This window comes from Mesoplodon bidens (assembly GCF_964165515.1).
Source record: "Mesoplodon bidens genome assembly, chromosome: 13".
In the NCBI taxonomy this organism is placed as follows: Eukaryota; Metazoa; Chordata; class Mammalia; order Artiodactyla; family Ziphiidae; genus Mesoplodon; species Mesoplodon bidens.
In genome coordinates, this window is record NC_138169.1 from 50,111,072 (window position 1) to 50,138,908 (window position 27,837).

A 27,837-nucleotide genomic window follows, 5' to 3' on the forward strand; every position below is an offset into this window, starting at 1 on the left:
CACTAGGTTGTCTCTTTATTCAGCACAGATTGATTCACCGTCTGGTCCCGTGGCAGTTCCCAAAAACCGTGCACCTCATGTCCTCCATTACCACTCAATCCAGCCTGTCATTTCGTATCATGTTCTTTCTTGTTCAGAACGCACTGATGATTTTCCACCCACTTTGAATAAAACCCACCGCTCTTACCACAGTCTGCAGGTCCTACCTGACCTGATTCCAGCCTCTCTTGCCAGCCACAGCCCGCCTGGCTCATTACACTCCTGCTTCTTTCTTTCTTTACAGCCTTTAAAGTATCGGTTGTTTTCGCAGCTTAGAAAGCTCTTCCTCAGGGTCTCTGCAGAGATGGCTCCTTCCCATCACCCAGATCTCAGCTCAAATGCCACCTCCTAAAAGATCACCTCTCTGATCTCTCCCACTACCTCCTATTCCAGGAACCACTCTCTGTAACATCTGTGTGTGTGTGAGTGTGCGTGTGTGTGTGTGTGTGTGTGTGTGTATGACATCTCTCTGAAAAAAAGTTGCATTTAAGTGTTTGTTTCCTTTTTATTGTCTGTCTTCCCTGACTGATATGGAAGTTCTTTGAAAACAGAGGCCATGACAAATGGCCGCTGAGTTCCAGAACCATGCCTGGTACATTGTAACAGTGTAGAAACTCAGTCAATATATACTGAGTGAGAAAGTAATAAATATCTGAGTCAGATCTCAAACTCAATGATGAGTAAGCCTCATATAAGAACAACTTGTACATTCTGTGTTTCTTAGAACAACACCAACCTGTCTTCTTAATCTCATCTTTAAACACTGATGTCCCTTCTGAGATCAAACTGGTAAAGGAGGAGGCTGTGATTATTGTTGCATGCCTGTAGAGTTTGACCTGAAAATTTTGGGATAAATGGTCATGCTATTCTTTAAAATTCTATAGAAAAAAAAATTAAAAGGAAGATACAAACTCACTTGGCACATTTTCATATTCTTAGAAAGAAAAAAAAGACTGAAGTGAAAATTTACAAGCCCACAAATATCTTGGTTGCAGTTTTAATCTACTCTCCCACCTCTCCAAAGCACTTTGTTTTCCCTTCCGATTCTCTGCTTCCACTCAGCATGGGGATAGCACACTTGAGGGGAAATCGGGACTTCCTTTAAGGAAACACCCCAGGGATATCTACCTCCATGTGGGATTCCAGAATCAGCAAGAAACCCCATGAATGTGCTGGCTGTACCATGCTACCACTCTTACTGCTTGTTTCTAGGGCATTTGGGGATTGCAACCTCTGAATACATGTTTTTAAGATGAGAGGGAATAAAGGAATGGAAATGAGAAGAGATGGCAGAAAGAGAGCTTCATCCTTTCCCTGAGTTCTTTCCCCACCCCGTGCCTGAAGAGCATCTAGTTCATCCTGAACTCATCTCTGTAAGCCAACGGCCTCATGCCTTCCAAAGACCCCAGAACCACATCCCAGAAGCTTATCCAGGTCACAGTTCCTGCACCACGGAAATTCACCCAGGGATCCCATGGTCTCCAAAGTGACAGTTAACCCAATAATCAGATCTCTGGGCTTCAAGGAGGGATAGAATTCCTCACTTTACTCCATGACTACCCTAGGTAGTCATTTAGACATTTCAGAAATGATCTTTAGAAGATAATGCTTTCTTAGAGCATCCTTAGAGGAGCCAGTTAGAGTTAGTATTAGGAGTAGCTGGACTCTTCAGATTACGCTGTGGAAGTCACAGCCTGCCTAGGCTAGACCTGTCCAAGCAAGTACCAAAGACTGAGGGAGTCGAACACATATGGGCTTTGGGGCAAACCCGCCTGAATTCAAATGACTGGTGCCACCTACGTATTGAAATTGGGCAAGACTTTTAACTGGTATGTGCTAGATTCCCTCATTCATAAAACAGATAATAGCAGTACCAATAGAACTATTGGTACTATACTAGTCTATATACAACAAAACTGTTATGAGGATTAAATAAGACTAAAGAAGACAGCACAGTCCCTGGGTGTAGTCTAAGCACTTCATGCTCCTTACCTATCTTACCTTTCTTCTCATCTGATCAGAGCTGCTTCTCTCTTTTTCTTCCTTGGGCTAAATGGCTGTGTCATGGTTCTGTCCTGGGAACCAACAAGGAGAACTAGTGGAAGTCACAGAATGTCAGGATGTTAGCCCTCAAGATCTTGGAAATCTCAGTTCACTGATTTTCAGGCTGAGCTCTCTGGGAGTTCGAGGGCCCTGTAGGGGTGTGTGAAGAGGAAGAAGAGCTAGTAGCCCAGGGCACCCCCCTTTCTTTAACCAGAGAAGTTCCTTCTTAACTGTGTGACATGTTGGGTTTCCATGGAAGATTTCTTTTAAAGAAAATTTTCCACTATAGAACACCAAGGGGGACAAAAAAAAAAGTTGAGAGCCACTGAATTATGGTCCAAGCTCCTCACCATACCCATGAGAGGTGTAGTGACTCACTGGTATGAGTCACTTGATTCTGGCATGTTTGTGAAGCAGGAGGTTGTAAATCAGCCTCTCAGATGGAAAGCCACCCATCCCCCTTGCTCACCAAGTTCACCTTCCATTCTTGGTGCTTCGTTCTGTCTTATGGGCTCTTCTGCATTTTGCTGGATGGGAGACTTACCCCTCCCCCAAGAACCTGTGACTTCTAACCTTGCTTAATAGCTTCTAACTCACTTAGGGATCATTTGTCTTACATCGGTCACCCATCCCTTATGGCTGGCCTAATGTTTACCCCAATGCAGGGCAGCCCAGGCCCCAGCATCAATAATAGACTGACATGTCTCACCCCTGACAGAGGTCACACCAATAGCACTCTTATGTCACAGACTCAATTACAGTGAATCCTTTTAAAAGCACTTTCCTTCATAAGGCTACCCTTATTCAGATACATTGTTAAGGCTGAAAATATTAAGGAAAAGAGAAAGAATTTTGCCTACCTGGGGGCTTCTCAGATAAATTCAGTGAGAAGAATTTCATTCCTGGTGAGAGAATGGGGTTATTTAGTTTTGCAAAATGAGCACCATTTATCCTTATTTTTTCCAAGCATCTCTTACTTGGTAGCTGCAGGTACTTTATGGTGTCAGACTGAGATCATAAATAAGAGGACGATTCATTTTTGTCTCTTAAGCAGTGCGCTTTGCAAAGCTGAACACATAACCACAGCATTATATTACTGACTAGAGAGAGTACTAGGTCCTGGGGAGAACACTCAGCTTGAAGGCTCCAATGACATATTGCAGAGTCTTCCTAGTTTGGATGTACTGGAGGTGAAGGCAGTATCCCCTCACCCAGAGCACCCAACTGTTGCAGGAAGGGGCAACAATGTTCCAGGGCCGGAGAGTGGGCTCTTGTCTAACACTCAGAAATGAATTGTCCAAGGAGACACATATTGACAAAGCAAAGAGTTTATTGGGAACGAACAGGCACCCGGGGGGAGAGCAGCAGGGTAAGGGAACACAGAACTGCTCTGCCACGTGGCTCGCAGTCTCAGGGTTTATGGTAATGGGGTTAGTTTCCGGGTTGTCTCTGGCCAATCATCTTGCTTGGCCCATATTTGGTCTGACTCAGGGTCCTTCCTGGTGGTGTGCGCATCTCTCATCCAAGATGGATTCCAGCACAAAGGATTCTGGGAGGTTGGTCGTCTCCTCCCTGTCTTGGCCCCTCCTGAATTCTCCTGGTTAGTTTTTAGTGGCAGCACCATGTTCCTTATCAGAACCTCCTGTTGTGAGACAACTCAGGCAAGCAGTTATCAGTTATCATCGTACCTGGCCAAGGCGGGAGGTTTCAGTCAATGGTTCCCTAACCCAACTAGCTACAGCCAACACCTCGTAAACACAGTCGGTTAGTGAGGGTTGGTTCTGCTCCAACACATAGGATGACCCCTTCTTTCTTTGTTCTGGTGGCTCTGATCTACTCAGATGTTAGATCCTGGGCATCCTGGAAGTTAACTGACCTGGGTTTCTTACCTTCCTCCTCTCTCCCAAGAGAAATCTTACAGGAGATCCAGAGACTGCGGCTAGAGCATGAACAAGCTTCTCAGCCCACTCCAGAGAAGGCACAGCAAAACCCCACTCTGCTGGCAGAGCTCCGCCTCCTCAGGTAAGAAAAGGAGCCCAAGGCGTCTCAGGAAATACAGGTGTCTGAGATCATCAATAAAGTCTAACAGTGTCCACCAGAAAACGGTCCTCAGCCACCATAGCTGCTAACGTCTGTTTGCTTTTTTTTTAATAGCACACATCTAATTGCTAGAATTTGGAGGTTTGGGAAAGAGGCTGTTTATTTATTTATTTATTTTCTTTGACACAGAGAAAAGGAAACAGTGTTCTTTAGATCCGAAACAAAATGTTTCACTGGAAAACAGAATTTTTTTATAGTGCACTCTCTTTTTTTAATTAAAGTATAGTTGATGTACAATATTATATAAGTTACAGGTATACAACATAGTGATGCCCAATTTTTTAAAGTTATACCTCATTTATAGTTTTTATAAAATATTGGCTGTATTCTCTGTTGTACACTATATCCTTATAGCTTATTTTATACATAACAGTTTGTGCCTGTTAATGTCCTACCCCTATGTTGCCACTCCCCCCTTCCCTTTCCCCATTGGTAACCACTTGTTTGTTATCTATATCTGTCTTACTGGAAAAAAATTTGAACTCAACTCTTTTTAGTTATTTGCACTATCAACAATAGGTTTATGATAAAAGTAATCAACAAAACAAACATGTAAACAACTAAAGAATCATCACAGTTTTTTAAATTTAAAAATTTACCTGTGACCCATAAATTATCTCTAAATCTTGGTCCCTAATAGCTTTGCATACAGATTTTCATACCTTCTTGTTCTACAAATGAATTTAAAGGCCTGGTGTTACCTAGTCTGTCATCATGAAATATTTGAGTTGGGAAGGACCTAAGAAGGTCATTTGGTTCAAGCCGTGAATTTCAGGGCACTTCTCAGAGTCAGACCGGTAGAGTAGTAAGACGTGGATGAGGACTGTGACTGTGTGCAAAAGGAGAGTCACACCATGGGCTCCAATCAGACTTAACTACCATACCTTGAATATGGCACTTACCCAAACCTGTCTGTGTAATAAACAACACAAACATAAACTCAAAGACATTCCCTCATGAAAATGTCATATGGATATTTCACAAGTCACTTGTAGTTAGCAAGTATAACATTCTTTCCATCTTTCAGTTTGGATGCCAAGTATATTTCAGGTAAATCTAACGCTGAGGCATAATTTTTATAATAAGTACAGATGCCTCTTCTCAGAAACTCTCGTCAGAGTTAGAGTGCCACTTACTTCCTCCATACAAGGAGACTAAATTAAGCAGATTCTGTATGGCTATATTTGGATTTTACCAAGCCCCTATTGATTGTAGTCATGGATGTTTCTGGGGGTTCCACTCTAAACCTGCCCTTTGGCCATATTAGCATCTGAGCACTCAGCACATCTGGCCAGGGGGCAGGCCCTGCCTCTCAGCTGGGATCCAGTCTCCCCAGGTTTGTGCACCTGGCTAGAGGGGCAAACCCACCAAAGGCCTGAGTTATGGAAAGGAGACCTATAGAACTTGCAGCTTGTGGAGGCTGCTTGATGTGAAGAGATCACATCATACTTTGGAAGAACAAAATAATTTAATGGAAGAAACAGAAATTCTTCCTTTTCAACATATGGGATTTCTGGTCCTACTTTCACAGAGATGTAATAGAAATTCTTGCACATTCCACTACCATCACACAGAAGGGATGAAAATGAAAAGAAGGAAAAAGTGATGTTTTACATCCTCCTCCTCAAAGGCAAATGAAAGTAAAATCACTGCTTGAAAGCATCTTTTGCCAAATCGGATCGTGTAGGCCCTCCAGACTCACAAGTTAAGAAAGTTAAGTCTAGTGTACACAGAAATATAACTGAATAAACCAACTTAGAAATAGAATAGTCATTCATCTACACCTCAGGGCACCCTGTCTCTGCCTGGAATGTTCTTTATACCTCTTTACTGGCCGTCCCATTCTCTAGTGGAAGGGTGGTGACTAGGAATTTTCATAAACATTTTCACTGGTTCCCCCCAGTTAGCATTTGCTTTCCAAAGTATTTGGTTCCGTTAGGATGATACCATCTGGGAAGGCATCTTTATGTACCTGGTTCACTGATGATGACTTTTCCAACTGATATTTCTTCCCTCCTTGATGTTGCTGTCTTGGAACAGGCCAATAATTCTAACCATCCTCTGGCCCTGACTCGTGGGCATTCCCATGACCCCAGCCTAGCTCAAAGCTACACTAAGGAGTCTGGCTCTATGGGGAACTTCTAGACTTTCGGCCCTCACTGTCAGCTGGTGGCCCATACATAAGGCTTGAGGCTTGAGACACCTAAATCCTAGCTGATTCACTTACCTGCCTCCATATTCTCCACATTTCTTCTGCCTGGAAGAAGAAGTACACTCCCTTGAAGTATATTTCTTTAGATGCTTATGAACCATTTATACTGTGCTAAGCACTTTTTAACCATTTGGGGATTTCAAAGATACCCTGACATCCCAGGTTAAGAAAACCTGCTCTGGGTGTTTTATCTTTTAGTCATTTCAGACTTTCAAAGAGTTCCAAAACAATGACCTCTTGCCAATTACTTTGGCCTTGAGTTCCCATTGAGGGGTGACCATGTGAAGCCGCCAAAGGAACTCCTTATTGTAGCTTTGACAGAGGTCTTCTCCACCTGTTACATCCTTTCTGGGCCTCTTACTGAGAAGCCAACAGGAGAAATTTCTCTAGTAGGGGAATGGGGGCAGCAAGATCAGAGCTTTGCTTTTCATGAACACATAGTTTATTTTTATCTTAAGGGCATCATGACCTTTCTAAATGATCATATTTCCCTTTTTACTTCAGCCACAAGAAAGTGGAAAGCCAGGTTTGCAACCAAGATCTGGCAACTGAATAGGATTATAGGATAGGCATTTCTGTGTGCTAATCTGACACTTTCTATGCACTAAGCTCTACATACACTGTTCCATACAGTAGCTGTAAAAAAAAATCCTGGGAGCTGGACATTACTATTATAGTCTTTTTATGGATAAAGGAACTGAGATTCACAGAAGTTAAATAACTTGCCCAAGATCCTGCACAATGAGCATCACAGGTATATTCTATCTCTTTTCCTTGGGTCTTAACTATCTCCTGCCTGTACTATTATAATAAACACTTTTCTGATTCCCAGCCTCTGGTCCATCTACACTGCTATCAGATTTATCATCCTCCATTGTATTGTTCATTTAGTTCATTCATCTTGAGGATATTGCTATCAATCCTACAATAGGAAGCCATTAGAGGATGAGTTACGTATCAAGTTAACACAGTGGATTAGATTGTCAAGTCAGATTCACATGATCTTACCCTAGTATTGAGCTTTACTCATAATTTCAAGAATACAGACAATCAAGAGCCACAGATGAAGCAGAGAAAGGGCTGGAACATTCCACGTGGTTCCCTAGGTCTTTCCTTCCCATATTGGATGGAGTATCTGAGGGAAATTTTGCAAGGTGATCTAGTGAGCCTTCCCACTGCAGAACCATTAAAAGACAGCTAAAGAACTATGTTTGCAAAGACAATACCATGTTCTGTAATGAAGAAAACATTAATGAAAACTGCAGAAGCAACTTGACACTACAAATCTTAAGAAAAACAAGTATAAATTTTCATATCTATCCCTTGCCTAAAAAATAAGCATTATATTATACACATGGCATTCTTTTCAAAGTATATAAAATTATTCTTCGAGAAAACTTATTAATATAAAGAGACTTTTTTTGTTTTACCAATTAAAAATGGAATCATAATCTCTGATGCAAGTCTGTGGTTTCCAGACTTGAATTTCATTAGACCAGCTTAATTTTTTTTATTATTTTGGGGAAACAACATAAAGTTGAGTACTTTTTGTTTTACCATATAATGACATTTTTAAACTACCATCATCTGTTATTGCAAGTTTCATGAATGACTATATTTTTCAACTTTTTATTTTGAAAAAAATTTTAAGCCTACAGAAGTGTTGTAAGAATATCGCAATGAATTTCCTTCTACGCTTCACCTAGAGATTGCAAACATTTTGCCACACCCTTCTGCATCTCCCTATATATGTTCATATATGTAAATTAGTACGCATTTTTGATGAGCCATCTGACAGTAAATTGCAGACATTATAACACTTTACCCCTAAATACTTATGTATATATTTTCTAAGAAAAAAGAAGACAGTCTCTTGTATAACCATGGTACCATCATCAAATTCAGGAAAGTTAATATTGTTATTTATTATTATCTAATATACAGTTCATATTAAAATGTTGCCTATTGTCCCAACACTGTCCTAAAGAAAGTAGGTTTTAACACACACACACAAAGCTAGAAATAATCTGACAGAATAAAAGGCATTTGTTCAGACATGAATATTTTTAGCTCTATGAAAATAAAATCACTCCTTAGTCCTTGTTTTCTCATTTTTCCTTGGAACAGTAGAGGCTACACCACAGATGTGTTACCCACATTTGGTAACCACTGGTATAAACACTTATAGAGAAGACATTATTAAATGAATGGGTTTTTTTAAATGTAATGCAATCAAATGCATGAAAGAGTAAATGTCATGTTTTGAAAGAGTACTACTGTAAGATAAATGTACAAGGTTTTTTTCAATGTTGGTTAATTATAGATCACTATAAGCTAACTTTTTCTGATAGTTTTTGGATGCTTCTCTTAATATTTCTTACCTATAATATTAGAAGTTTGCTTCAACCTTCTTCTCAAAGTGCTCTTATGATCAAAAGGCCAAAATTTATAGAACAGTATCTAGAAGAGAACTGGAAATAAATCAGAAACATTATCTACTCTTCTGCCAAGCCCTTCTGAGGATGTAGTTGGAACACCATGTGCAGACAAGGTCAAAGAAAAAACAGCTAATGGGTTTGTCATTGAAGAATATTTTCGAATTGGGCAAGACTTTCAAAATTAGAATGCTACAGACCAGGAAGACCAAAGACTAAAATAAGATAACATTAAAGTCTATAAAATTATGATGTTCCTTGTCCTCGGGATTCAGAAAAGAGGCAATTGTAAAGAAAATCAAAGGAAAGATTGCTCTGGAATAAGCTTTAAATGGCAATAAAAGCCAAAAATATAAATATTTTCAAAAAGAGTGATGTGTTTATAAGTTTTAAATTCATAATTCATTATAGAGAAGGCCTATATGAAAGCAAATTAAAAATGTCTCCTTTATATCCATAACCTGTCCTCCCACAAAATATCTTTTAATTGGATGAGTCATTGACCTAACTCAGTGTGACATTTTTATATTGTCAGTTTTTCATTTCAGAGTCCCTGCTATAGCTCCACTTAATATTGTGTCTGTGCCATTGAGATTAGGCATACTTATTCATACATTAACACATACATGGTTAAAGCATCCACACACTTTTTAAAATATAATTTCCAATATTTCAAAATCAGACAGAAGCCTTTGGGGCAAGGAAAAAATGTATATATTACTTTTTCACTAATGGTCATGAAATAATAGATTTGAAATAGATTTGGAAAATATACTTATACTTCAGAAATGTGAATCATTAATATTCGTGTCCTTCATTGTTTTCATTCTTGCTGACAGCTGATAGAAGTTCTGCAAAACAAACCAAAATTAAGCAAACACAAACCTTGTAGATTGTTAGAACAATTGTATAGGAACTCCTTTTTGTCTGACCTCACTCTATGCGGCCAAACCCAAGCCAGAATGTTTATATCGACTATAAAATCTATACCATGAATATTTCTCCTCTGAAAGGCACCACATTGCATACTAAGAATTGAAGAGATTAAAAATGTACTTTTCTAAATCTGATTTCCAGATACTAAGGTAATCAGTGTTTTCTGTGAGATTTACAAAAGGGTCCTTGGGTTTGGAGGATCTGAGGGATTGGCCTTTTTCAGTGACAGTTTGGTTTTTGTTTATTATCTCAAGGGGACCCAATGGCACAGCACAGGGTCCATGACATAATAAGCATTCAGAAAAGATTTCATTAAATAGTTAATTCAGGGTAGATGGGGGTAAATATCCAATAAGAGTTTAATTTTGTTTTAGTATGACTTTTAACAAATAAACATACACCCAAGCTATAATTGTTCATTCATTTGACATTTCCCTGCCTGGTAACCTATGTCAAAGACCCAGAGATGCCCTTTTTCTAGTGTTCCACAAGACTGCCAAATGTGATTAGCTCAGTGAATTGCATGCTGTTTCTGATGACAACTGCTTCTTTCTTAGACAGCGCAAGGATGAGCTGGAACAGAGAATGTCTGCTCTCCAGGAGAGCCGGAGAGAGCTAATGGTCCAGTTAGAAGGTCTCATGAAGCTACTAAAGGTAAGATGTTTCAAATAAATGTTTCCTAGACCTACAACTATGGCATTTGTAAAAAAAAATTTCTAATTAAAAAAATAAAAGAAATTTGCACATAATGTGCAATGGTTTTTTCAATTACTATATGTGATTTCCTCCAAAATGTGGTTTCAAACTCAGTTTTAATACCTTTTCTTAGGCACATCAAATGATAGCAGTCAATTATAGGGCTCATTCTTATCCATTTCCTGGAACCAGACTACTGAGGACCTTCATGGCACAACTTATTTCCAGTTGGCTCATTTACAGTTCCTTTTGTCCTTGGAAGTAATAAAACTGAATTTATTTAGAAATATTTTACATTTCATAGCCTTCAGAAATTCTGACTAATCTAAACAGAAGCTAATATCTAATTCAGAAAATGAAGATACAGCCATTAAATAATTTTGGTGATTATAGTTTTATTAAGAGGAGTAACTGTTAATTTCAGTAAATGTTGTCAAATCTGTGTGGCTTTACAGCAAGTCACATAACTTCTCTGGGTTTCAAATGCAAATTGTAAATGGGCATATCTCCTTAACTTTTCTGCAGGTAGAGCATTTAATAAGATGATCTATAGAAGTCCTCTGCAGAGTGTTATAATAATAATTCTCATTGGGAAGTGGCATTCTTTCTTTCATAAATCTTATTCCCTTCTTCAGTATGCACTAAATTGCATTTCAACCCAAAAGTAGACTAATTGTGGCCTCATGTCCATGATTGCCCCAGCAGAGGTTTCAGTGCTCTGTTGTCATCCTGCCTAATGTAAATAAGCATGAACCAGTATGGACTGGAACTGTGACATGCCAAAGGCAGGAACTAAAACTTCTGATAAAAGGACATAAGCAAAGTCTCTGGGACAACTCACTTGTGAGACAAGATGTCCTGCCTTTCAGTCCTTGGATCTCCCACATCCCTGACACCCCATCATTTATTGTTTCTGTATTGTTTTCTTTCTTTCTTTCTTTCCCTTCCTTTCCTTCCCTTTCCTTTTCTTACTATCCTTTCTCTCTCCCTTCCTTCCTTTCTTTATTTATTTTTTAATTAAAAAAATTAAATAGTTAACAAATATTTGTTGGAACCTACTGTGTCCCAGGCACTGATATAAGTGTAACAATTTTCTTTTGTTTTCTTTATTCTTTTATATTCCTTAGTCGACTTTTCCTGCTATCAGTGTCAGGAATGCTTTATCTTTACTAAACAAAATTTACTTTTCATTGTATTAGACATATAAAGTGCAGAATTCAGTTTTTGTTGTACTATCTATGTTTAGACAGGACTAGATAACTAATAACCTCTTGCTGTTTCTGCCCTATTATCTCATTTGATGATATAAAAAAGCTCTTTCTGGTTTTTGTTTTTCCAAATCTACCAAATGAAGTGGGCCCATCCCATCTTTCCCTTCACTGAACGACAGGAACCTGAAAACAACCCCCTGGTTCTACTTCTGTAGCTTCTGTAACTGTAGCAATGAGATAGGAGTCCATTTACCACCAGCTATCTTGGCATCAACATAGCCTAATTAAGCATAGTCTATGGTATCAGGATATACCAATAGCAGGATAGAGAGAGAAATCATGTTGAAGGATGGTTGGATGCATGGAGGAAAGAGATGGGTCTGTAGTCTCAAATATCTAAATAGACTTGGAACTAAAGTCACCAGGAGAAGAGGCTTGACCTGCCATCAAAGCCACATTGAGGTTTCCCCCACCTTCATTCCTTCACACTGTATACCTGCTCTTATTGGAACCCTGGGTAATCTAACTATTATTGATTCGATCTTTCTGTAGGAAGAAGAATTGAAGCAGGGAGTAAGTTATGTCCCCTACTGCAGGTCTTAACTAACAGTGGAGGGGCCTGCCGTCCTGCCGTTTTTCTCATTGCTTTCGCCTCTAATGTATGTTCATGCTTCAGTTTGGAAAGAGAAAAAAAATTATACTAATTTGCTTCCTTTTCAATGTAGTGCTTGATTGGAGACATATAAAATTTAGCATTTTTTATAACTATTACTACCGTCAACATCAAAAGAAGAGCTATTATGTCCTTTAGAACAGGGAACACGCTTTAACTCATTGGAAACTTTTTAGATCTCCAGGGGTCTAAGTTTCAAACCAGTCTCATGCTCTTCTGGCTTGTTGATCAGACCCTTCTCTTCATAGAAAGACACTCACCACAATCACTAACATTACACTAGGTAGAATCCACAGCACTCAGAAGCTAACCTCAACATCCTCTCATGCTGTGAATATTCAGTTCAGTTTCCATTTTACTGAAAAGATGTGGAACTTCTTTTTGTAAAAACCAACCAATTACATCTCCTTTCATTGCATAATGTTTAAGCCCTGCTCCCCGCTGCTCACCGTTAGGTGCTCAGTCTAATAAGAGAAAGACTGTACTCCGTAACTGTTCACTTCCCAAACCAGAATCCCTACCATTGGTTGACAGTCATCTCCAAAGAATAGGTAACTTTCAGCCTTTCTTGTACCACCAAGCACCTTTCTGCTGTGGGAGTTCACAAGGTGTTACATACATCTTCCCTGGAAATAGGAGCCTTGTGACTGTCTAACTGTAGCCTGAACTGAAGCCCCCTGTCTGGCCATGTAGCCAGATGCAGAAGCCAGCAGAGGGAGCAGCGTACTCAAAATACAATAATAATAAAACAAAAGCAAAATAAAAGCAGCTTTCGTTTCAAGTGCATGTACCAAGCTGTGTATAACAATATATCCCACTTACTGGTCTTATCAAAAAGTTTTATGTTATTTCCATGGATCCATTAGAACCACAGCCTATCTGATTTCAACGTACCTTTTCATTCTTCTGTATTCTCTTTCCTATTATTCACTGTGCGTGTTTGTGTATAACAAAAAATGTTTGCAAAATGCTGGACACATTTTTACCCTTCATTCCCAAGGTCTGTAAAAAAGGAAAGTGTAAAACAAATCTGTAATGTCAGACAATAAAGACAATGTATTACATTATTTGTATTTTGTGAAAAAAATTACTTCACTAAACTGAAGTCAAATTTTAATGAGAGACAGTCCCCCTGGGTAAAAGACACACATTTGCTGCCTGTATTATTGCCCATAAATGCATACATGGGGTATTGCTATTGTACGTACAACACACTTAGATCATGGTAATGAAAAATGCCATCTCATGGTGCTTCTCTGCAAACAGCCTCTTTTCTTTCCTGTCTCTTACTCAGTGTGTGCATAGAAAAAGGAAATAAGGCTCACATATAACCTTCCTTCTCCTAGTGGAGAGAGTAGGCAACCATCCTGCAGCCAGTCAACCCTGCTTTAGCCATTTCCCTCGGGGACCCTCTCTCTACCATTTCCAAGGCAGCACATTCTTGAAAGGCTCAGTGGACCAGGAAGTTTATAAACAGATGAACGCATAGAGCCAAACCATGGCAGCGCCCATAAGAGCATCACTGCCTTCTTTCCCTCCAGCTCCTCCCCACTGGGCCCTCAACAGCTGCGGCATCTTTGAAAGTCAGCCAGCAGTGGGTACCGCTGCCTAGGTACTTAAGGACCATTATTGGCAACACCCAGATGTCAGCAATGCATTGTCTGGGTGGGGAGAGTGTTTGCGGGTCTTACTCATTTCTTTGCTTACATAGTCAAGCCTCTTTTCAAAAAGGACCCAAGGCAGCTTACAACTAGAGACATAAACAGTGACTTCATAAAGTGGAAATAGAAAAATCGAAAACTAAAGAAGATGCAAATATGCTAATCATAAGGGACAAGGGTGTCACTATGAGCTTTCTAGCTGTGAGGCAAAAAAAAGGAAAACATAATTGGTGGTTTTATCAGAACAGAAATGCCAGTTCTCAAGGGACCAAAATTTCTGTTGGCATAAAATATAAAATGAAGTTTTCACTCAGAGCTTTATAGAAGTAGTGAATAATAAAACAGACACACGCAGTAGATTTCGTGTGGCTGATTCTTATACTGACCTTCAGTGAAAATTAAAGACAGAACCCCATATGTCCCAATCCTGCAGAGGCAGTTCTACAAGGAAATAAACAAATGCCATCCAAATTTATAGACTTCTCATGGTATAACATGATCTAAGGAGAGAATTTAGAAGTTTTAGTCCAGCATCTGCTTCTAAATTCTGTTTTTATTTATGAGCCTTTCCCCTTTGGCGACATTCTCTTTGTAAAATCAGATTTAAGACACCACACACAACAAATTGTGCTTGATTTAATAACCTCTACTTGCTTTATCATAAGTCTGTGTGGTTCAATGTATTTTATTATACTGGTATATATAGTTCCTACTTATGCTGTTTCTTGTTAGAAGTAATGCATGAATTTATTCCCCTTGAGGAGAGAACATGAATTTTTTTTTAAAATGGTGCCTGTAATATAATATGATGATTATGGTATCATAAGCAATAAATTTTTTTTACAAACTTGAATCGAAATTATCCTACCCTCTTTCTTCTTTGTGTATTTGTAAGACTTATTGAAGGAACCATAAAAAGAACACTCATAAAAAGTTTAATAACAAAGGCGGCTGGGATATAATAACAGTGGCAGCATGTTCCGGAGTTGCTGGTATCCTTCCAGGGCCAAATGCTATGACCTGGTCTAAAACCAAGTATCCTTTCTGACCTTGAGTTCAGAAGGTAGGGTCTCAATAATAATTTTCTAAGAAACATTACTGGAGCTAGACCTGAGTTATGGTGGTCCCAGCTCCTCACTTACAACTATAAGATCTTGAATAAGTCAATTAACTTCCTAGCAATTTATTTCAAACATACTGATAATACATGGCTCACAGGGCTGTTGTATAGACTTTAAAAGATAACAAATGTGGAACCACTTTGTGAAATACGATATGCAAGTCAGATATAAGCATAAATGTAAGTATATATGTATACATATACACAAGAGAATGTATAAACTTTTCTAATTTGACCCACATTTTACACGCATGCGCACATACACACACTCGTTTCTCTTCCTTACATTAACTTGTTAGTTAATTGTCTCAATCAAGGGAAGAAAGTCACACATCATTTCAAATTCCATCTCCTGCACCCATTCTCTTCTCTATTTACTACTGGATGGCCCATTTAACTCGGGAAATCATAGTCATTCAGGTTTCTACTTCTTCCAAATATATTATGGAACATGAACAGGCCAGCAATGGCAGATTTTAACAGTTTAGGTTCACCTTCCATTATTTCTCCTGCTCATCCTCTCTTATGGGTATTCTATGGAGTAGTGAAGCGATCAAAAATGAGGGGACGTGGGGATCATTCACATCATAAATAATCAACTGCAATATTAGGACTAACATCTGTGTTCAAAAACATACCTTCCCAGCCTCTGTCTCTCTCTCTCTTTCTCTCTCTCTCTCATACTTCTTTTAAATTAGTAGTTGTTTAATTAATTCTAGAAAAGTAAAAATTGCTTCTGTGCTTAAAAGCCTTAGAAAATGACGCTTGAGTTCACGATAAAGACTAAGCCCCTTTTATGACACTGGAGGCCCCCAAACCTGGCTCCACCCCTTCTCAGCCTCATCCCACTCCACTCCCCACAGAGAACCTGCTGCATCAACCCCACTGGCCTTCCCAGTGTGTCTTCAGTACCCCTCACACTCCCCATGCCTTGCCCTTGATACTCCAAGCCCTGGAATGCTCTTCTCTCCCCGCCCAGTACTTGCTCTTTTCTGCCTGGAAATTTCTGCTATAAGACCCAAGGCAAATGGTGCCTCCTGTCTGACCAATCAGAATTAGTCACCTCATCTGTATCCCCACAAGAAGCCCTATGATGATAGTCAGTCAGTGTGTACTGGAAGAAAGGATGAAAAGAGGGTTGAATGCAGCTAAACAGGCTGCTACGTAAAACCAGGCCTGACTACACTGCATTCTCCCCCAAACCTGAGAGGCTGACTTTCGGGGAGTGGGGTACCTGGGTGGGGGAGGGTCCATAGTACCACCTCCTCCTGTCTCAGGGTCATCTGCTCTGCCATTTCTCCAGACAGTGCTGGTTCCACAATTAGACATTTGGCACTTTTCTTGAAGCATCCCTCCTTTCTGGTGCTGAGTGGAAACCCAAATACTTCCTGGAAAAATATCAGAAAATTTATGGATCTTGTCAGACTTTTTAAAAATTGATACAACAGCAGGTTGAGTGGACTCAGAGAATGGAGGGTAGAAATGAATTTTTCATTTATTCTCTAGGAAGAGAACAATTTTAAATTTGCCAAGTATGATGTATGTTTTCCTTCTTCCATAAATCACCTCTCTTCTCGGGAATCTGAGATCTATATATTGATCTGCATGGACCATTGTCCCTTAAGTCTTTGCTCCATTAATCACCGGATAATTTCCAGGAAAGGATGTTCACAGAGATTATTCATTCTAACTCTTCTAAAGTTGTTAGCCGACAACCATGCTTCATGACCAGACCAGAGGCCACCATTCTCTAGGGCCACACCTGTGAAAATGAAACTCTGTGACATCTTCACTAATCTACCCCAAAGCCAAGAGGCAACTGCCGTTCCCTAGTGGTCCTGCAAGAACAGCAGAAAGGAAGAACAGAGATGGTGTTCCCAGCAATAAGTCTACTATGCATCAAACTGACCAGTGTCCTGACAAAAGGTGATGGGGCCCTGATCACCCAGGGAGCCAGGGTTCTACCCCCAAGTCTGGGTAAAGACTAGTCATGACTGGGGAGTTACAAGTTGTAGGAAAGATGCAGTTAATCTTTACTTCAGCGTAGAATCTTCCACCTAAATTCTTCATATAATCAGACTGCTTGAAATTGCACCAGTTGGAGATTCATTTAGGAGATGGTAGCTATTAGCCATTCACACATTGGTGTAATTTAGACTCCATCAATTGTTTTTCCCTTAACATGTAACCACAGTCCATTATTTTTCTCTTAACACAAGACCACTGATGGGAGTTTTGAAGCCAGGAAACAGGCAGAAAGGAGTTGGAAAAGTTGCCTTTGGAGACAAGGTGTTAAGCAAGAAGAGGTGGGGCTGGTGTGGTACCCAAAGGGGAGGGGGGAACCCCACAAGCACCCTATGCTGCAGAGCCTGGTGGCACAGGTATGAGCAGGGCTGGCGTATACTACAGCACCAGCACAGCCATCAGATATTGAAAAGCAGGCCCACAGCCCCATATCTGAAATCACTGGGTCCAGAGATGCTCCAGAACTCAGAATCTTTGAGGTTTTAGAAATGCAGTACAGTGTAGACACCACATAAGTAGCCTCACATTAATTATGAAACAACATGTGTTGCCCATTGGATTTCACATTTGCAGATAAGAGACTGTGGACCTGTATTTCTGTACTGGCTGATAGCCAGCCTGAAGGCTCTTGCTCCACCCTGGGCACTCCATGACCCAGTAACTAGAAGGTACTGCCTGGCCCAGCAGAAAGCCCTAGGCCACTGCTCCACCACCACTCCCTAGTGAGTCTGTGTCCTACGCCTTATGAGTCTTCAGGTTGTTAGTGAAAGTATGTTATGAAACATAGATGGAAATACGTGATGGTTGGTCACAGTGCCAACAATTCTGAGGAGCAGCTGTGGTGCCCTGGGAAAGCCCTGGCCTTGTAGCCTAAAATCTGGGGATCCATTTTATCTCTGTCCTTCACTAGTTCAGAGATCTTGGGTAATTATCACCTCTGATCCTAGCTTGCTAACCTGGAAAATGAGAGTAATAATACCTCGTATGGTTGTTGAGAGGATTAAGTGAAGTAGATGGAATTAAAATGCTTTCTAGACTGCCAATTGCTATTCAGATATAAGCTACTATCATTCCTAGCACTGATTAGTGGGAGAATAAAACAAAACTAGGTATGTAAATGTGCTTTAGAGACTGTAAATTACATACAAAAATGGAGTCTTATCATTATTGTGAATCTCCTATCGCAGAAGAGGATCTGGCTTCCAGGGTTGAGAAGGTAAGCCACCCTGTGTAGCCAAGAGGAGCCTTCTTCCTTCAACCCCTCTGTCCAACTTCCCATCATCACCAGTCCCTCCTCCCAGCTGCACCTGGTTCCTTGGTAAAAAGATCAGATGAGAAAGGGCAAAGAGCTCTGCTGAGGACCCTGTCTTGAAAAGGATGTGCAGGACGGGTTGCCAGAGAGAGGTACTTGATCTCAGGGTACCTAACCAACACCTGTCTCCTTTGAAGGATCCGTCACCAGCCATAGCCCATCCAGGTCCCCCCACCCCAAGGCAGGCAGACCACCTGGGCTCAGGCCCCAGCTCGGACACTCTAGCTCCATCTCCTGGGCAATTCTTTTCACCTCTCTGAGCGTTGTGGTCCATAACCATACATTTAGCATAATGGGACCTACTTCAATGGGTCAGGGAGAGAAACCCATGAGGATGTACATGAGAACCTTGTGCACATGGCAAAGCACGACTCAAACATGAAGTCACTTATTGATGTGGGAAGCAAGGAAATGCCCAGGTACCTCAGAAGCAGAGGTTTCGTGGTAATGACATTGAGCTGCCCAAGTTTGCTAGGGGAAACCAGACCCATCCTGGAGCAGGCTGGGGCAAGGGGCTGCAAAGCATCACAAGCAGGCAAACTTCTCTTCCTTGGGCCCGACAGGCCACTCCAAGGTACTGTTGTGAGTGAGAGTGGAATCCTCAGCGCCTCGAGCATCACATGAGTTATTTTCTGTTTTGCTTCATTTTTAATTCGGGATTTTTCTCAATTTATAGATTTGACTTTTATGTGTGATGCTGAGCCCTGGAAAGCTAACAGCATGGCATTTTACAGGATTGATGTTGTGTGTTTTAACTGCAAGCAGCTGAACCCACAGCAAAGACCTAAATCGAATATTCCAGAGCACGGCTCTGGTGGTGCATGTCTGGGGTTTGAATGGGGTGATGATGAATCTCTGGGCCTTGCTGTGGAAGAGTCCTCACTCTCCCTGGCCAGACCCAGTGGACTGGAGTGGAATTTATGTGAATACCTAATCTGTTGTATATACACTTCTTACATTTTCTTATTCGTGCTGACTTTACTTCCTTTGTAAACTAATTATTAAAACAGAAAATGTTTCCAAGAGACCTCATTGTAGAACCAAGGCTGCGAAATTCAAGGTTTGACAGCCTCAGAATTATTTCATGCCAAGGGCTGGAATGAGGAGATAAATGGCTTTGAAGTTGTTTTCTCCTTTTTTCTTTACTCATTTTAAAATCCCACTGTTCTTGCCTTTTTCATAGGCGAAGAGGACAATTCCTACAGGAAACATTACCCAAAAATTAGAAACCAGGATTTCTTTTTTCTCTTCCCCATTTGAATCCCTGAATCACAGAGCAATTCGACAAAGACAACTTTTACTGTAAAACAGGGATTAAACAATTTACACTTCATCTGATTATTTGAGACTTAACATATGCAATATGGCATGACATGATTGAAACTATAAACTATCCTCTACAGATGATGCCAGGACAAGACGGGTTGAAAGTTTAGGAAGAATGTAAACCACATCCATCCCAAACAGTCTCCAAGTTTATATTTAAAATGTTCTCCTAATGTCTTTTTATTCTATATAGAGCTTCCTTCAAGGAGAACGTAAACACACCTTGTAATTATCACTGCTTAACAGTAGCTTCATTACATGGGCAAACATCTATATTACAGAACAATTAATGCAGTACTAATATTCTTAGCTTTCAGTTTGTAACCAAAACTTCAGATCATGTACAGTAAGGTCCTAAATTATCTGCACCTGCAACTCAGGTTGAGAATTACCATCTTAATTACCTAGGATTTTCACCTACTTTGGAATTTCATTGTCACTGTCTTTAACATTTGACTGAGGCACTGGGAAGGGCATTTGGCATCTTCTTGCGAAAACAATTAATGACTTGCATTGTCTCTCCAGACCCAGGGGGCAGGCTCTCCCCGCTCCTCCCCCAGCCACACCATCAGCAGGCCCATCCCCATGCCTGTCCGGTCAGCTTCCGCCTGCTCCACCCCGACCCACACGCCTCAGGACTCTCTCACAGGGGTAGGGGGAGACGTACAGGAGGCGTTTGCACAAAGTAAGTGGCTTTATTTGTGTGTGTGTGTTCTGCTTTGCTGTTGCAAAGAAGTCGCCAAGGATTGCATGATCTAGAGTTATCAGAGCCTCACCGTGGATGTTCTAGGGTATTCCACGGTTTGTGTCAGAGCCGGGCCTGCAAGACATTTTAGAAACTCCCTACACTGTTCTTCCCTTCACCATCTTATCTTCTTTTGGCTTCTCTTGCCCTGCCCTGTTTTTTTATGAGCCTTTGCTCATTAAGGGAAGGGAAATCCTTTCAGCAATATTCCAGGAAATTTTATAAATGTAATCCATTTTAAAATTCCGAAAGATATTTCCTCCTTTCTTCTCTTTACATTAAAGCAAACTCAAGATTGAGAGTAAACAATCCCAGCTCTTTAGCACTGAGGCTACCAAGAAGGATACTTAGTCATTTTCCAGATGGCTTAAAGAGTTGAATCATTGCCTCTGTGTTATGGGGCTGCGAGGCTAGCCCTCCATAGTCAATAGAAGAGGACAAAGAGGGATGTGAGATGACAAACAGCAACAAACAGCATTCTCCCACCACTGCCTCTTCTGCTTATGTACTGTGGAGTGTCAGGGTGGGAGTGGGGTCCCAAAGTAAGTGATCTTATTCATTTGGAAATATTTTAACACTTTATAAAACTTTTTCTTGTCATCACCTTTTAAATTTGTAGAAAATTAGAAAAAAATAAATCCTCCTGCCAACCCTCAGCCTGCCAATCTCATTCCTAGAAGTAAACACTATTAACAGCTTGGCCCTTCTCAACGTTTCACTTTTATATAAATATCTATGTTTAAGTGTGCTTTTATGGACATAGACTCTTCTTTTTTCACACAAATTCAATCATGCATTGCATTTTGGTCTGCAATTTGCATCTCCCTTGAATTAGCGGTATATTGTGGATATCCTCCCAGGTCCTCACATGTAGATCTAAGGAAAAGAGTGACATATCGGACTACTAGTTTTAAGACAAAAAGAAACATAAACAGTTAAAAGACAAAAGAATAGACTTGAGGAAACATTTCCAGCATATGTAGCAATCAAGTTTCATAATTTCAGTTATACTTTAAAGCACACACAGCTCAGTCAGAAAAAGACACTCCTAAAACAAAAATAGGTGAAGGATAGGAACCAACAGAAAAACAAATAGCCAATAAAGATGTCCAATCTCACAAATAGTTGTAGAAATAAAAATTTTAATCAAAATCACCTTTTACCTAGCAGATTCAAAAAAAATTGTTTAACATCAATAATATCCAGGGAGACTGAGGAAAAAGATGCTCTCATCTGCTGTTTATAGGGGATAAAAGCTTACATTTTGAAGGGAGAGCATGATGTACTTTCTGTTCTGAGGGAAAAAGGAAGATCCATTACAGGGCGTTTTCTCCTGAAAAATAAAATGATTAAAGTTGTACAAGTATAATTTAAGTTATGCAAAATAATTTCCTTTTTTTAATTTTTAGAGGGAAAAGTGTCCTTTCCCTAAATCTTAAAGAAATTCACAGTATATTAAATCAATTTGAGTTTCCTGTAATAATTATTGTTTTATCTAACTACTTTGATTTCTTAAATTTACATGTGTTTATTATTTTACTTATTTAGTTTTACTTACTAAGAAATCACAATGAAATGTGACCTATCTAAGCAGCCCCAGCTCATCCTGCATAAATTCATCTGTAAGTCAGGTATTTGGAATCTTAAGTCTTTTTTCCAAAGACATTATGAATTTGGCCCTCTGCTCTACATCCACCTTGCCCCACTCCCAGTCCAGCCCACAAATACCCTTTTAACCCTTAGTGGGATGGAAGCCTCATAATAATCTTCCTCTACCATAGAGAAACATGGTCTAAGTTCCAGTTCAGGGTACCAGACATATATCTTCTGCCCACGTCTTGGCAGCAGGAGCAAGAATCCTCACTCCTTTTACAAACTCTAGGGACATACAGTGCACAGGGTTCCCACTCCCAAGGGGTACCTGAAATGATAGGGGGAGCTCAGGGAGCCCTGATGGGAGACAGAGGCTATGGTGATGGAGATCAGAATCTGATGTGCTCAGCCACCAGGTAAGGGCTGAAACAGTAGCAGCTGCTGGGAAGGCACAGCTCTCATGGCAAAACCAGACTTTTCATCTGTGAGGTGATTCTGAAGAAGGATGACCACACATGCTGGCTTACCTGGGATCATCCCAGTTTGTGCCAGGTCACCCAGTCTTGTTATTAATACCACCCCTTTCTCTTGTAAAATTGTCCCAATTTGGACAATAAAGTATATGAATCCCCATCAGCTGCCATGTCTTCTTATATCAAAGGCCACTGGCCTAAGCACAATGTATTTTTTTCAGGAAATGAACCAAAGTCTTAGACGTTTTCTTGCTTTAGGATATCAATGGAAATGATAAACAGCATAAAAATTTGGGGAAAAGGAAAGCTTTGATTTTTTTTCATTATCATTCTTTCTTAAGGTTCAAGAAGGAATTTAAGGAATGACTTACTAGTAGCAGCGGATTCGATCACTAACACCATGTCCTCTCTCGTGAAAGAGTTGAATTCCGGTGAGTCCCTGGTCCCCTCTCATTTGTCTTCTCATTGCAGAAGGACCCATAACTTCTGTTAGAGAGCTGCTCATTGTCAAGTATAAAAAGATTTTTTAAAGGTCTGTGTGATAGTTTGTTGGATATTAGATTTTTTTTAGTACCGTTTCTACTTTGCTAATGAGAAGATCATGAATACATGCTCAATGCACAAAGTTTGAAAAATGCAGAAAAGAATAAATATTAAAATTGACTTGTAAATACAGAATCCCAAGTTAGCCACTGTTAAATATATCATGACCCAAAGTGACATGATGCTAAAGTTATTTTATAGGGTCAAATGTCTTATTTACTAATTTAGACTTGTTCATTTGGAATGCATGGCTATTTGAAAGGAGCAAAACTGAAATTTACCTTTGCAATATCGCTAAAGAAAGATCTGCAAAGAAAATAAATAGCATAAAATTGCAGCACTCTTCATCCTAATACTACTACACAGAGTTTTAAAAACTTTAACAGCGTGAATATGCAAATAAATATCTTAACAGTTACTAATACATCTCATCTATTCCTTAAAGCCCTCCTAGCAAGATATCTGTTTGAAAGGACTGTGGTCATATAATTGAGATTACAACAACTATAAGAAAGAAAACTTTAATGTTAAAAAAAATCTGGATTTGGGCTTCCCTGGTGGCGCAGTGGTTGAGAGTCCGCCTGCCGATGCAGGGGACGTGGGTTCGTGCCCCGGTCTGTCTGGGAAGATCCCACATGCCGCAGAGCGGCTGGGCCCGTGAGCCATGGCCGCTGAACCTGCGCGTCCGGAGCCTGTGCGCCGCAATGGGAGAGGCCACAACAGTGAGAGGCGTATCGCAAAAAAGAAAAAAAAAAATCTGGATTTAAATTTCGTAAAACCTCTATAATTAGAATTAATGAAAATTGTTGTTATTATTTTAGATTAAGATTACCAAATAGGATAAAAATGACAGTAGTTAATACATCATGATTAATGGCATGTAATCACTGCCCTAGCAAATGATGACTAAAAAATGTTATTCTCATTGTAGGCGTTTCAAGGACTATTAGTTTATACTCTTATAATTTTTTGAAATATTAAGTGAATGTAATATTTTAGGTCTGTGTTTCCTAAATTAAAGTAATATTAAGCAAAAGTAACAACAGTTTTAATAAAGACTTTTATAGAGGGAAAAAACAGATGGCTTCAAGAATTAAGTCAGTTATTAAGACAAAGATTCCTTATATTATTGAGATAAAAAGACAATACTGTATACTAACTGATTTTGTGGTAATTCATGTCAGTATCAATTCTCATTTTGAGAAAAAACGAACACATACTTGACTTAGTACAATAACTGGTCAGTGTTTTAATCAGCATAGGTTGGTTAATGTTAAGCCTAGCCCTTTATTTGCCAATCAATCATAAAAAAATCTAGGTCATTCTTCACTTCTTCAATTGTACCTAATAGAGGCGGGGAGTGAAACTGAGAGTAACGTGGATTCTGAATTTGCACGGACTCAGTTTGAAGATCTGGTCCCATCACCAACCTCTGAAAAGGCTTTTCTAGCGCAAATCCATGCCCGAAAACCCGGGTACCTTCACAGTGGAGCTACCCCAAGTGCCATGCGTGGCGACGTGTAAGTATCTTCTGCTTGGGGGTATTTTCTCAGTAACAGAACACTCTGCAGGGAGCATAGGAAAATGAAAACATGGTTGCTTACGTCTTTATTTTGGAAAGGAATGATTCAGTTTCCTTTTCTGCCAGAAAAGGTAGAAGGGTGCTACATTTCAATTTGTCGTTGTGACTTTTCCCCCTAACAATTTCCAGAGTATCATAACAAAAACCAACCAGTACTTATTGAGAGCCTGGCTTGCCCAAGGCACTGTGCTAATTGGATACAAAATAGTGTCAAAAATCTCTCCCACCCTCCCAGGGCTCATAGACTAGTTCAGGAGATAAATCATCCTATCTCCTGAATTTACTAGATTTGCTCTTAAAGGACCTGGTGATACTAGAGACGTCTCTGTTCAAAGTGGGTGTAAACAGCATCATATACGCACTTGTGATTAAAATAACTAAATGTACAAAGTCTCATTATAAAGAAGTCCAATTCGCTTGAATTATTGAATATGTATAAACCTAACCTTCAAAAGACATTTTGCAAAGATTTTTCACCCAGTTAGTCTTCTGTAGCTTGACAGGAGCCAGTAGAATCACTCACGTAGCCACTAGAATTTCTGTGACGTTGGATCAGCTCAAAGCAGTCAGGCAGAGAAAACCAAAGCTGAGAAACAAAGGCAAAAAGCTAGGACAGAACTGCAGAGCCAAGCTTGGGAGGGAAAAGGGTAAAATGAAGGAAGTGAAGTAAGCGGAGTACTAAGAAATGTGGGCAGGGGCTCACCCAAATTCTGGAAAAGAGAATTGATGAACAGTTCAAAAAAAAAACTACAGAAGGGTGATGGTGCTTAATGTGAGAAGAACTGCAGATGAGTCTATAAAAATAAACTGTCTGTTTTAAAGACCCAGAGAAGAAACTAACCAGAGGCCTTTCTGGTGTTTTGGCTCTCCATCCAAGCAGTGAGTAAAAGGCCAGTAATAATGGGGAATTATAAATAGACATGGTTTGAAAGCCAGCTGTGAAAAGGCAGAGCATAAGATCAAAACAAAACAGTTATAATTTTACGTAGCAGGAAGCTGCTGCTTTTAACTTCAGTTTGCTTTCTTGTTCTTTCCTCTATAATTTAGAATTATTTGATTTATTTGTTATTCAAACTGGTGAATTAATTATCAGTTTAGTCTGATAAATACAAATCCATTTGATTTTTTTATAATTAAGCATTTACATGGTGGTTACCTAAAATTTTCTTGATCCAATCCTAAGGTCCAAAACTGTAACTAAGGCCACTCCATCTGCTGTCCCTGGTACACTGGTGGCAGGACCAGCTACAAACATGGCTGTGGGGCTTGGGAAGGGAAAGTTCATAGAGGCCTCGCAGACCTATTTAGGCTGACCCCAAACCTCTAAAAATAACGAGGACATGTCGTACAGATATAAATAAACATGAATATTGGCATTTAAGTTCCAACCCAGAAACTTCTACTTGACCACTCTTTTCATTTTAGGGGATATTTTAATATCTGTACTATCTAAACATGTACTGTGTTTTAGCCTGAGAATATTTTAGTCATATGCTTTAGGTTGTGAATTTATGTTCAGTCCCAGGAACAGCTTTATATATACTGGGATGAATAGATGGAGAGAGTCACACATTTAGTGAATGATATCATTCTTATCTATTTATTTCATAGTGGAATTGGACAATTTAAATGGATTTCTTAAGTTCAGAGCTAGTATAAATTTTGAAGATCAAGAGCTATGGGTTAGAGTATTAGCCTTCCTGACATCGATTAGCTGATCGATGAGAGTGACTTGACTCTACCACAGGAATAAAGCACATGGGTGCACGTGCCTATGTACATGCATAACACAAAGAGGGTTAAATTATGAACAAATGTCCTAATCATTATTTCGCTAGAGGGCTTACTTCCCTTATAGAAAGTGTTCTTGGATTCCATTTTTTTTAAGCCCCCAAATTGGAAAAATTATGTCCTCTCAAAGGATAAGCCTACCCTTTTTAGGAATGACAGACATTTAAAGGTCAGCTCGTTCCTGTTAACCCTAGGAAAACATAGAGGACAGTGATCACCAGATTGCCATAGAAAAATTGTCTGTGAGAACACCTTGATCATATATTTCTCCAAACTTCCAAAGCTTTTTAAAAGTTTTTTTCATTATGTCAAAGAAGAGACAGAATTGAAGTGAATTGAAGCAAAGAAGTGAATTGAAGGACTAAATAAATATGTGCCCAGAACTACAGCTAGCACAGGAATTCCACTCATACTCTCCTTTAAGATTTGCTCTGAAACTCCCACTGTGGTTGATTCCCAGGGTTACAGAAGATGGGGACCCATATGTGCGGCCAGAGGATGAGAACTATGAAGATGACTCTGTCCGGCAGCTGGAGAATGAGCTGAAGATGGAGGAATACCTGAAACAGAAGCTACAGGACGAAGCCTACCAGGTACCAAGAGCTGGCCCACATCCTTTATCACTCCTGCCCCAGCCCCTCAGTAGCTGGGTCTTTTCCATTACTCCAAAATTCGGTGCCTTCTCCTTCCTTCCACACTCCCTTTCTGGAATATTCTGACTGAACTCCTTAGTCCATGAATTCCAGACAGGAAAAATGTTAAATACTTCTTATAGCTGTCACTCACCATGAATTCCTATGAATTCTGAGTTGGAAAGTAAAAGAGGCCTTCCACATTAGTGGAAACATGGTGACTAACAGTCCATGATCCTCCAAAATCATTAGGAAAATGCTTTTTAAGAAAAGATACAGTCGGCCCTCCATATCCACAGATTCAGAATCTGTGGATACTGAGGTTCAACTCTAAGGGACTTGAGAATCTGTGGATGTTGGTATCTGCTGTGTGGGGATGTCCTGAAACTAATCCCCCATGGATACTGTAGGATGACTGTCAGGAACAAGGCTCAAGGAAACTGACTAAACATAAATATACCTCCTCCCTTGAATCATTTGTCCTCAGCTTCCCTCACTGCCTGCCTTATATCAAATGTCAAGAAGATAAAGAGTGACAAACCTCACCAAGAAATGTTAGGGGAACTGTAGGCCCACATTCAGCAGGGTGTGGTTGGGCAGATTGTCATATGTACTGGAGCTTATTAATCCATCTGAGAAGTCACTGGACATAACACATGCAATTGGAAATAAGTGTTATTAGCCACTCA

At 39.9% G+C, this 27,837-nt stretch overlaps 1 protein-coding gene across 1 annotated transcript in view; it reads left to right on the top strand.

Moving 5' to 3' along the window:
• DTNA (dystrobrevin alpha) overlaps positions 1 to 27,837 on the top strand; it is a 204,161-nt gene that overhangs the window by 175,000 nt on the left and 1,324 nt on the right. The window contains exons 16-22 of the mRNA XM_081253018.1: positions 3,991 to 4,104; positions 10,323 to 10,419; positions 12,225 to 12,245; positions 20,315 to 20,474; positions 22,942 to 23,031; positions 24,495 to 24,663; positions 26,977 to 27,109. Coding sequence (XP_081109144.1) covers positions 3,991 to 4,104; positions 10,323 to 10,419; positions 12,225 to 12,245; positions 20,315 to 20,474; positions 22,942 to 23,031; positions 24,495 to 24,663; positions 26,977 to 27,109 — 784 coding nt within the window. The remainder of the gene's footprint in view (positions 1 to 3,990; positions 4,105 to 10,322; positions 10,420 to 12,224; positions 12,246 to 20,314; positions 20,475 to 22,941; positions 23,032 to 24,494; positions 24,664 to 26,976; positions 27,110 to 27,837) is intronic.